The sequence below is a fragment of the Athene cunicularia genome, assembly GCF_003259725.1.
Source record: "Athene cunicularia isolate RWA chromosome 1 unlocalized genomic scaffold, athCun1 chr1_part1, whole genome shotgun sequence".
NCBI lineage: Eukaryota > Metazoa > Chordata > Aves > Strigiformes > Strigidae > Athene > Athene cunicularia.
Window position 1 is genome coordinate 24,603,606 of NW_020799091.1, and position 12,207 is coordinate 24,615,812.

The window sequence follows — 12,207 nt, forward strand, 5'->3', positions numbered from 1 at the left end:
GTACAGGGATGCAAGGTCAGATCTGACACCAGCGTATCTTTCTGCCTCTGTACACAGGCAGGCTGTCCCTGCTAAGTTATCTACAGAATACTTCCCAGATCCACTTCAGGAAAGTGTCCTTTTTCACAAAAGCATTTAAGCACCTGTTTCAACTCAGCCATGTTCTTATTTCTCCTGAAGTGAACTAGAATTTTAGTGCCATTTAGTTAATTTTATGCCTAATACTAAGTGCTTCCATGTGTGATGCCTTGAAATAGGAGCGATGTTTGGAATGTACTCAAGCACTTTCCTGAACTGGTCCCAGTGCAAGCCTTTCTCCTTCCAGAAAAAATATCTGAAGGAATTCAAAAGAGGTTTTGATCTACATTATGAACTATCGTTAGTGTATTGCTGAAGACAAAATACTGGTTCATCTGAGTTGCTAAAAGCAGCAGTTGGACATAAAAGAGGAAATTACAGAGCTGTCATGGAATATTTGTTTCATTTATTTATGGACAGAACTACTATAGGTTTTGATTGCAAAGAATTATAATCAGCATAAAACTACAAGAAGTGCAGCAGAGCTAGACCAGAGGTGAATTGAACACAGTATCTTGTTTCCAACAGTGCATCATAGTCACTGTTTATGAAATAGTACATTTAACGAAGACAAGTAGATTGTGAACCTTCCCTGGTATATCCTCCGGTTTCTGCCAACCAAGTACTTAAGAAGATTGTGAGCCAAGAGCTATATCCAGACTACCATATTTAATAGGCACCAATGGGCTCATCCTCCAAAAATGTATCAAACTCCCTTTTGAATCCATTTATACTTGGCCTCTACAGCATCCTCTGGTAAAGGGCTCTATATTTTAACTTATTGCATAGAAACTCAGGAATTTGCCAGGGTGCTCCAGTAACCAGAGCTCAGGTTTGGTTAATGGAGCTCTTGAGTGTTAAAAGACTTTAGCCCCCCACCCCTCTCCCTGTCCCTCCCCATCAGCAAGGACATCATCACCATCATGTTACTGACATCTCTTCTTCTTAATACATCTTGCTAAAACGGCTTCCTAAAACACATCATGGTGTAACTGAAGCCAAAAAAAAACCCCAAAAGGTGTCTGGGGGGAGCACTAACAGTTCCAATGTATTTTTCAGAAACAAAGAAGATTAGTGACTACATCCTCAGGTGGTGTAAACAAGGGATGTTTCCGTAACCTCAGCAGCAGTATGCAGACTGATACCATGGGTGACCTGGCCTCTCTGTGGCTTCTGATCAGTCACTTCCATCAGCAGCACTCCAGAAATCCCCACCTGTTCTTCTCCCGTGGAGACAGAGAGACACCTCAGTCACCAGAAGTCATTATAAAACTGTGACAGAACACTATATCCAAGGACAGCACCTGGCACCAAGGAAAATTAATATTTCAGCTGCTTGAATGTCATCTTGAAAATGAAAAGATTTTCATCAGATATTGTCCTGGATCCTTGCACTGTGTATACTGCAGAAGTGCTCTGCATGATAATAGCATTTACAATTTTTAAAAAAATGGTTTGGGCAAAAAACAAGACTGAAGCATATACTTGGTAAACAACTGATCACCACTATTCAGGGCTATCTGGAGGACACTTTCATAAAAAAAAATAACATTTGAGGTTACTGTATATTTGAACTTTTAGAATAGTATTTTAGTGATGGTTTTGGATACAGCAGCTATGGGACCAAACAGTATTCCAGGGAGGACTGCACACTCAAACTTGTCACAAACAAAATGAAACATTATTTCTTCCTCCATTATTCTTTTTTCTCTGTTCATCCCAATTGTATTTCTTTTCTCAATCTTCCCTTATGAATTTGAATCTGGATTTTCTCCAGTTTTTCTATCTTGTCACCCAAATATTTTAAGACATATTAAATAGTCTGAAATAATTAACAAATATTAAGTAGTGTCCTTGTCTCAATATTAACTAAAGAGAAATCTCTTTATTCTCTGCCAGATTTATCTGTATGCCATCTCACTGATAATGACTTTTATGGCAAAAGTCCAGTCACTTAGAGACAAGCCAGGATACATAAATAGCTATTTCATGGTAACTCAGATTAAATGGATATGGCTGCAAATAAATATATGTATTTTTCAATGTCAGAAGCTAAATATGATTCTAAAGGTTTCCCTGTTTAATTCTGGATCAAGCAGGCTTAATACTATGGACTATATTTCAAAAATTCTTAATCAAAACTGTCAAGAGTTTTGAGTCCATCTGATTTTAGGAGAGCAAAATGTGTCACTGAACCCACAAACTGATTGTTGGAGGTATGAAATTGTCAAGTGTGGTTGAGATTTGTTGAAAACCTGGCCCAAAATATTTCAGAGAAAATGTAGCTGACCATACATAAAACAGTGAATACTCCAGGGTATGTATGTAACCCAGTTTATTTCCAGTTAAACCTGTGGCATTTTTAGAATGTACTGGCTCCAGAAGGTCATAGAAAGGACTTGACAGAAAAGAGCTTAAAGGCGCCAAATTACAAGCAGCGTCTACAAATCTAAAAATACTTACATTAACCCATGGATGCTCAAGAACTTGCAAGGCTGAGAATCGCAGATCTACATCTACTTGAAGCATCATTGTGATAAGTTCCTGAGAAATGGAATACTGGGTCAAATTTAAACATTTTTAAAGAATAAATCAACATTTAATTCACTAAAGTGCTCTTCAACTGATTATGTAAGAGGGCTTGAAGAGAGAGTGGACTACCAACTGCAGAAATATATTAAGATTATTTTAAAAAAAAGAACAACTATGAACTGCTGAACTTCAAGACGAACTTTTAAATCAATATCTAACAGTACCTTGGAAAGCTAGAAGACAGTTCTGTAGCCACTGTTTAAGAGAAAAGCACTTTAACACATAATGTACAAAACAGCTGGTTGTATGAAATTAGGTTAGCTTCCCATTAACAAAAAGCCAATTCCCCAGTAGGAAAAAAGACAGTAAATCTAGAATTTTACTTTAAGCTCTTGTATAAATGACATAAAAGATAATAAAAAAAAACACTTAAAACCATTATTTTTCATAATCTGATTTTCTTTGCAATTACCTAGTTTTCAACTAGCATGTAAATAAACCCATATCTAATTCCACCAGTGAGTGGAGTGCATAGAAAACAGGAGGGCAGTATGACAGTAAATAAAGGGGTGTCACCAAAGGCCAAAGTTGATAAATCTGAGTGACAAGACTAAGTTAAATGAATAGGGTGATGCTTCAAATCAGAAACTTTAGACTGGACTATTTGGAAGAAGGAGTTTCACAGGGTAACACAACTGGTAAAGGACTTGCAGATTTCTCATTAATGATGCTACACAATAAAGTCTGCTACAACACAATGATGAGGTTTAGAGGACTTTTTCCAGCTCTATGACTGTATCTCATTTTATCTCATTTGTTAACCTCATTAGTTAACAGGCTAAAATACTAGTCCTGATCACCCTCCACATATCTGTAAAAGCAGGATGTAACTCTCCAAAGAATGGAGATTCAGAACGTAGAACACTAATTACCTGCATCTACCACCAAATTTATTTTTCTTTTTTTTTTTTTTTTTTTCCTTAATTAAATTGAAAGAAATAGGAACAGTTTTGCCTGGATTTGCCTTACAGGATACAGAAGTAAACTGGCAGAAATTAAGCACTTATTTACAGGACAATCATATTAATAGTTTTATAGTTTTGGGTTTGGGTTTTTTTTTTCATACATGTAAGTATTATCTCTCTCTCTCTCTCTCGCTCTCTCTCTCTCCATCCCCTTCCCCAACGATAGTGAATGTCGGGTCCCTAGAAATTCTGTGAGTTAAACTGTTGCTCTGGTGCACTAATAAGAGTTAAAAAACTTCAAGCTCTGCCTCCTTTGTGTCACGTTCCAAGAGCCTATGGCTCATGAACTGGTGGCCAGAACAAGTCTGTATTTCATACCACAATGAAAACAGTAAGGAGTTACAGGTTATGCAAGGCCTGGTTCTTTGACAGAAAGAAACAACAGACATATTGTCTAATAGGATTAATAAGGGGAAAACAGTGTCCCTATAATATTATTATATAATATTCAAAGGCTCCAGGTTGGTAACTGGTCCCCATCATAAGTACATATAAAGCACAGTCCCAGGGAGTTTTAAAGCTAAGAAGTGTAGGTCGAGAAAAGTTACTGAAATTTTTCTTGATCAGTAAGGGCTGCTGGTGCCTCTGTTGTGTGAAATATCATACAGAGATGGGGTCCATTTCAGTACCACCTGGAGTCTAACAGACCAGTGATCAAACGACAACGTACTTGGTGACCCAGAGGAATTTATGGGTGTAGCAGGACATATATGAGACATGTCAAATACAGCACTGAAAGAACAACATGCCTTAGATACTGGCACTGGGAATAATATTGGAGAAGAAAGTATCATCAACTATAAAACCCACCTTTGCGGAGTCAGAAACATTGTCCCAATACGGAGATGGAAAATCCACCTGTCCCATCAAAATCTGATCAAAAAGCACTTCTTGGTCATCTCCACTTCTGTAAAGCAAAAACCAAACAAAAACAACAAAAAACCCCACAAAGATATTATTTCCAGAGCTGGATTCAATAGGCTTCTTGAAATTGCTTTTAATTGGTGATCCCTTAGTACACTTATGGAAGCTGTTGATTCCCCTCTGGCATGCAACCATGTCTGTGAATGGTGAGATCATAAAACAAAGTGCATTTGATACATTCTTTCTGAGGTAACCTGCTTGTCTTTAGGATTGTCGACAACTTTGTAATTGCTTTGAGGGGACAAAAGATCTGGCATGTCCTTATTAAGTGGCTTACTTTTTAATTACCTTTTACTGGCCACAAAATATGTTGTATTTTGTCCATGAAAGAAGATGGTTATTTCACTGTGTACTTTAAATATCAGGCAAAGGCACCCAGAACCCATAATGGAGGCTCTTTTTTTTTTTAATGCAATGAAGTTTAAACTAAAATAAACAAACATGAGACAGAGATTTTACAGTAAAATCACAGACATTTATGGGGTTTGTGTCAAATACTATGCAGAGCACAGAAAAAACCAAACCCTCCAAGCAGAGAACTTCTTCCAGTGGGAATCTCTGTGCTTAATGCAAAAGCAGCACAGGGACCAATTCACAGAACAAGGATGTTTGAATAGATCAGTCCATACCCACGGAATGGAGGAAAACCACAGAGCAGGATGTAAGTAATCACACCCGCTGCCCAGATGTCCACCTTCAAGCCATATCTAGAAGTGTGAGAGACATGGTTAGAGACATTTGACTCCTATGAACTACAGTACAAGAACAGAGGAAACATTTTCAGAATTATTAATAATTTCCTATATATTTTTATCTGAATTTTCTCTATGTCCTACCAACTATTCTAATTCCACTTTCAAATCTTTTTAACATTTACATCTTAAAACTACGTTAGAACAGAATGTAGGAGTGAACAGAAGATGTGCTGTATTCCTGAGACAGACAGTGACGCCTACCAACATGAAGCCTGCAAAGGTGACACAGGCTGCTCAAGCCAGAAGGTATTTTACTCTGTGGAACATATCAGAAGTAGATAGTGTGTCATAGGAAAATAAAATTAAGTTAACAGTAGTTAGCAGTCTCTGGGGACAGCTTAAGAATTAACATATCTGCAGATGTGTAGTTGGTAACTAAGTGTTAAGATGAGAAGTTTGAGGCCAACAACTGACAGAGGAACCTGATATAACTCCAAAGTTGTTTCTGCTCTGAGCTGGTTTGCACAAGATAGCCTCCAGAGGACCCTTCCAACTAAATTGTTCTATGAGCCATGATTCTGTGTCATACCCAAGCAAAAGTAGAATAAAAATCTTAATTGCAAGAACTCCTGTCTGGCACATTGTTGAGAACATGCTCCACTGTGTACACATCAATGAATCATCACTAGAAGTGATTTACCCAGTTTCAGCAATGATTTCTGGAGCTACATATGTTGGTGTCCCACAAACAGTATATAGAGGTCCATCCACAATTGTTGCTAGGCCAAAGTCTCCCAGCTTCAGGGACTTGCTTCCATCTTGGTGTTCATAAACCTAAATCAGGAAGAAAATTCAAAGGTTTAACACAACACCATCAAGGTAACTACTGCATCATTTACTAACTGCCTGAAATGTTCTGTCTAATTTACATTCTTTTTTCTCTCCTTATCTATAACATACTTCTCTGCATGCTTTGAAAATTCACCGACAATTTGGACAACTTCCATTGAATACACTCAGGATGTTTGAGAAAGACTTACCTCTTTACCTGGTCAACAAAAGACATGCTACTTGCTAGAATCTAAAGCCCAGAAGCAAAAGTTGACCTTCCAGCAGTGACATTCCTAGGTTAACACCCCACTGACAGCCAATGCATATTTTAGGGTTTCTGAGTTTATACCTTTTACTTGCACAGACTTTAAAGGCTTGCACAGGAACTTCAGCTTCTTAGATAATACAACAGTGACTGCACTGATAGCAGCAACAGATTCTTCTCTGTGTATTGAAGTAATAAGATGCAAACCTGGGTGGACTATTTCACCTAGAAACACTGTTCTCTCCTTGGATGACTGTTAAACACCAATCAGTGTCTTAGGGTTATGTTACCATCATCAACAGACATAGGTAGGGCTGTTAATGAGTATACCTGGAAATCCTGTCTTAAGACATGGTCTTCACCACAGCAACATGATCCTTCATGGGTTTTTATGGGTGCAAAGGGAGACTAAGGTACAGTCACAAGAAAAAAGCTAGGAACATCAATAAAAAATACACAATTTTAAAAGCTGAGTCAATAAAAAAGAACAACCCCAAATCTGCAAACACTGAAAAATTATCAAAATATGTTTAAAATAGACTAAAATCTGTCTAAATTAAGCACTAGACTGTGAGTCTTTCTTTAATCTAACTGCTGGTTTGGGTTCTTGCTTCATATTTTGAAATTGTTTATGATGCTGTTTACCACAACAGCACCTTAAAAAATGGAAACGGTCTACAGGAGGCCTTCTTAAAGTATATATGCATCACTTTATTATTTTACAACTCAATTCGAAGCTACATGCAGTCTGGCTCACCAATAGTGATATCCTGACAACAATTAGCAGTAACACTGTGCAAAACCAGAAGACAATCAAAACCAAAATAATCCTTAATACCTGTCTTGACCAGCTACTCCTACAACAGAAATCACATTTATCTAGAATGGTTTGCAGAGGAAAATCCTAGATTTTTTTTTTTTATTATTAGAAATATACAATAAATTCTAAAATAGACACTTGAACAGTTCACTTGGTGCAAAAAAGAAATAATGAAGTTTCTTGACACTGTTTGCTACAGATCTCCTATAGCTCTTAATAATTATTTATATTATAACACACACACCCCACCCCCCCAGTTTTTCCTTTGTTAATGTTAGTCATGTCTAGAGAGAAAACCTCTCTCTGTCCTGAATCCCTACTACCAGGTGATACAGCCACAAGCTGTATTCAGAATAGACAAAATTCTTCCCCCTTCCTTATGTTATTTTTAATACTACAACTGGATCTTTAAGAGGACCAGTAATTTGATAGGGATTCACATTTCTCTGCTACTAAGCCAGAAAAAAAAGATAGGCTTATAGAAAAGCACTGGAAAAAAAGCAATTATGGTTTTATTAAAAACACAGATTGTTAAATACATCTGGTTCCTGAAACTAAAGAAAGTGCTCTCTGAAATGGCAGTAATAAATCTAATTTCAACAACAGTTTTAATTAAAAGCTAGAGACTAGGACTTTAAATATTCACTTGCTGAAAAATGTAAAGTGTGCACTTAGACATCAAGAGCCGAATCCAGTCTAATTAGCATCTCATATTCTATTTCATGTGGTTATCTTTTACAAAGTCCTCTAAGTTGTGTTAACCTAGTGAACATTCATAAGTTCCTTCCTTCAACAGACTGCACCTTGTATGACTCAAATATCCTAGAAATTAATTATGGAAGAGGCTTCTTTGGCAATGTTTACCAATGCAGAAGGTTTAGTACTGTGCATTTGCCAGTATTTTGCCCCATCTGTTTCCAGGAACTATTTTCCTTTGAAAACTACTTCAGTTGACTTGTAAAACTGAAGAAAGTAACTTTTCTTCACCCTTTTATAACTCCATATAAAAAGGAGCCCAATGTGAAGCTGTGGTATGTTACTTGCCAGTCAAGGAATGTGAAAGATAATTTAATGCTCATGTTATTCAGAACAAACACTATATATGTTCCACTGCATTTAAATACTGCAGGGCAATTAAAGAAATGGGGATTAGTGCAAATTACCCACTATGTAGTGCTTTCACTGTTTTAACTAAGCAATAAAACTGTGTAATTGTACAACACTAATTGAATGCAGCCACACATAATTGTGTGCCACCATATGTATCCTATTACTATAAAGACTGTCAGTATTTTCTAAGCTGCTCTTGTGATCAGTGCAGATGGCAACAGTCAGAGAAGTTGTTCTCTAGGGTTTATTATATGGCTATAAAGACATCCCATGACTTGACAAAATAAACGTGCTAAATAGCGGCAATTATGAAAAATGTTCCAATTAAAACATGGAAGACACTCTCTAGAGTACAAAAAAAAAAAGCAAAAAAATCACAGGTATTCAGCATACCCTAAACTCGTGGACAGTTGACTGTTAGGTGGGCTTTGCATGCTTTGAGGATAAGGAACATTTAAGCACTTATAGAAATACCTGGTGTTGCACATAGGACATTGAGACAGGGTCACACATGCAATGATTTATCAGCAGAGTCTATAGCTAATGGCACACATCATCTCTAAGCATGAAAGTTACTCTTGGGGAAGAAGAAAAATGAAAGGAGAGAAAGAGGGAGGTGAAAGGGAAAGCTCTCAGGAGCTGGGAAGGGGAGGCTCTATATGAGCATCCTCCTCTGGGCACCCTCTCCACAGCAGCATGTTCTCCTTCACCTCCAATATTTTTCCTGTAGTAACTCTATAGCTTTTGTCAGGCCTTGCTCATCCCCCTTGCTTTTTCCTACTAATGGGGCTGTTAGCCTTGGCACATGTACTGATCAGGGCAGATGCTGCTCCCCTGGTTAGTTGCTCCGCTTTGGGCAGGTCTGTTATAGGCTCCACTAAACCTAGAGCTACAGCCTGCAAGTAGGAAAAAGGCTTGAGGGGGAAAGGGCTGATTCTCACACCGGTGGTCGGGAGAACCTGCTGTAACAACACTAGGGGGTTTGCAAGTGCAAGACCATGACAGTAACGGTGTGAAAGCAACAGCACAAGAACAGGGGAAAAATACTGCCATGACCAGCTAGGTGAGAGGTTACAGAGCTGCAGGCAAAAGTGAGGCTACAGAAGGCAAGCAGGTCTTTAGCAACAGAAAGGCTATAACTCGTAAGATATTTTGCAAGTGTTTTATAAATGCCACGAAAATAATCCTAATTGCAGTCCTGTGATATAAGGAACTACCCATCCCATTTCAAAGATATGAAGGTAAGAGTAGAAAGGTCAAGAGACATTAAGGCCAATGTCAGAGACAGGGTCAGAACTCAGGTAAGGCTGGTTCCTAAGCACTCCTCTAAAACAGTGTTCGTTTCTTTCAAGGACCCGATAAACCTTAGAGGATTAATATAATCTATGAATCAAATGCTGGCTTTTGAGAGTCAGGATACTGCCAGAGGTTAAGCGCTGCATCCTCACTGCTCAGTATCAGTATCACTGTAGGACCTTTACATATGCACAACACTGGAAAAATCACTCAGAAACATTTCAGCTACAATGCAAACAGTGTGATCATTCCTGGTAATGGGTAATTACCAGAGATGGCTGGCCATGCAAATCTAATCCTCTCCCTGATGCCCTCATCTCCTGCCTTTCTCTCTTACCCCAAAATCTTAACTCTATTGTTGTCAGAATTTAGGCATCCAGAGATGTGCCAAGGCAGCAGCAGAGCAATCCTTGCCCCAGACCATGACCCTCCTGCACGCTCCAGGTTACAGCATAAATGAATCCTGGCATATGATTGCTATAACTTCTGCATGCAGCCACCTAAGTACATCATCACAAGGGCTGCAAAATAAGTATCAGTTGTCAGAGTCTAGTGAAACTTCTACCCAACAAGTTTACAGCAGTTTCTGGAAAATGAGGGCAGGCTACTTCCTCACCCAGAACTATAAAGGCACCTGCCTCTAGAGGAACCTCAATTATAGAAACGAAGTTTAGTTAAGATCTACTTGAGTCAACTTTTCCATTAAACCTCTTCAGGGCCAACTAGAACTAAGTACAGTAACTCATGGCAGAGAGCACACAACTGAGAGCACTGATATTCTAGGCATCTTAAACAATGTTTTATGGTTGATGAATATATGGATAATTGGGACATCTTGATACTGGAACATGTCACCAAATTCAGGAAAGCTCAGAGAACAGTGAAATAATAATGGGAAATTAATTTCTCATAAGAAATAAAACTATGTTAGTTGGAGAACACAATTGCTGCATTCAAGAGTGCAAAATTCTCAGAAGAAGGACTAATTGACAGGGTGTTTTTAATTGTCTTCAGTGGATAGGGCTTGTACAGATTGAGTCAGGAAAAGGAAGATTTAGGCTGTGTATTTGGGTAAGTGGCTTAATAAAAAGTGCTATAGGATTATTTAGAAGATGCAGCATGGAAAGGAAGGACACTGAAGTATCTTCCTGGTTGTGCTCTGACGTGCTACATGATTAGGGCACAACATTTACACCCACCATATTTGTAAAAACTGAACTGCTGCTAATTACTGAGGCAGCTGTGGAAGTACAGAATAGTCTATTGAGGACAGAACACCTTTATATTTATGAGAAGCTTGAAATTATACTGCAGCTTACTAAAAGGTCACTTGTAGTGATCACTGGAACACCTCTGCTGCTGTTTCCTGGGGAACAGTCTAGACATACCAGCTTACGTTACTGTAGTTTTTGTGATAACTGTTATTCTTAGGAGAATTTTACAATATTAAGGTTCAAATTAAAAGACCAATGACTTAAAAGACGGAAATAAAACTGGTGGGTATGTGGAAGGAGGGAGAAGAGCAGGCCTTCTTTCACACAATCCCAAGTTACCAACAGTACTGAAAACTGAATCTTCACTTACCAGTAAATTCTCCGGCTTGATATCCCTGTGGACAATGTTCAGGCTGTGAAGATATTTGATGGCACTGGCCAGATTGTAAAGCATCCCACTGGCATCCCGCTCTGTATATTTGTTGGTGGAAGTAATAGCATCAAAAAGATCTCCTCCCTGGAGCAAAATGACCATGGCATATGAGTAATACTGCTTGTGAAATGACTGAAAATTTAGGGAAGATCAAGGAGCATGTTTTATAGATGAGCAGGAGGAGGGAGGAGTAGCAGCATAGTTTCCTTGCAGCTATAAACTATGGGTACTGTGATGACATCCCCCATAATGGCAGGTGAACATATCGCAAACTCAGAACCATTTGTCATGGCTTAGTTGGTTATCCAAGAGGCCAGAGTGTCTACTGCAAACGGTTCCCACCTGCTGCTGCTTTTGTAACATGTCCAGCACTTGCCAACCTGTGTGTTCAGAGACCCTGTTGAAAATTTCTGGCATGCCTACATGCTTGCCTGTCATGATGCCGTGTACCAGCTCTTGCCACTCTTTATTATAATCACAAACAGGCTGACATAAAATTTTTCCCAAAGCCTGACTGAACTCCAGAAAGACATAGGAACTACGAGTAAAACTCAAACCAGCTACCTGTCATCACTGCTAGTGTATTTTAAAAGTCTGTTTCCATCTCATAAAACTGAAAATATGGATTTTGGAACCCACGTTCTGTACATAAGATGTGAAGTTTTTGGTAGTGCAATGCTTCTTGCAGCTAATACTGAAGAAGCTAATACTGAAGAACTTTCCATATATGTCAGACAATCATACTAGAAGACACTTAAGAATTAACATTAGTATTGTACCACAGCTACAAATACAGATGGCAGCTTGTGCCATTTCCAGCTTGTCCTGTGTAATTCAGCTAAAAGCTACTGTCAGGGAAAAGAAAAAAACAAACCACCACAACAAGAGAGAAAGAAAGAAAGAAGAAAAGACAGAAAATTAAGTGGAAGTCCTCAAAGCTGAAATGATTTTCACCAGGATCTGAGGCAGCCATGACATTTGGAC

General features: G+C 38.4%; 1 protein-coding gene across 3 annotated transcripts in view; it reads right to left on the reverse strand.

The window, feature by feature from the left end:
• DCLK1 (doublecortin like kinase 1) overlaps positions 1-12,207 on the reverse strand; it is a 252,542-nt gene that overhangs the window by 20,682 nt on the left and 219,653 nt on the right. For all 3 annotated transcript variants that reach the window (XM_026868658.1, XM_026868667.1, XM_026868675.1), the window contains 5 exons: positions 11,161-11,307; positions 5,955-6,088; positions 5,189-5,266; positions 4,446-4,542; positions 2,542-2,622 (listed from right to left, as the gene is read on the reverse strand). In XM_026868658.1, coding sequence (XP_026724459.1) covers positions 2,542-2,622; positions 4,446-4,542; positions 5,189-5,266; positions 5,955-6,088; positions 11,161-11,307 — 537 coding nt within the window. The remainder of the gene's footprint in view (positions 1-2,541; positions 2,623-4,445; positions 4,543-5,188; positions 5,267-5,954; positions 6,089-11,160; positions 11,308-12,207) is intronic.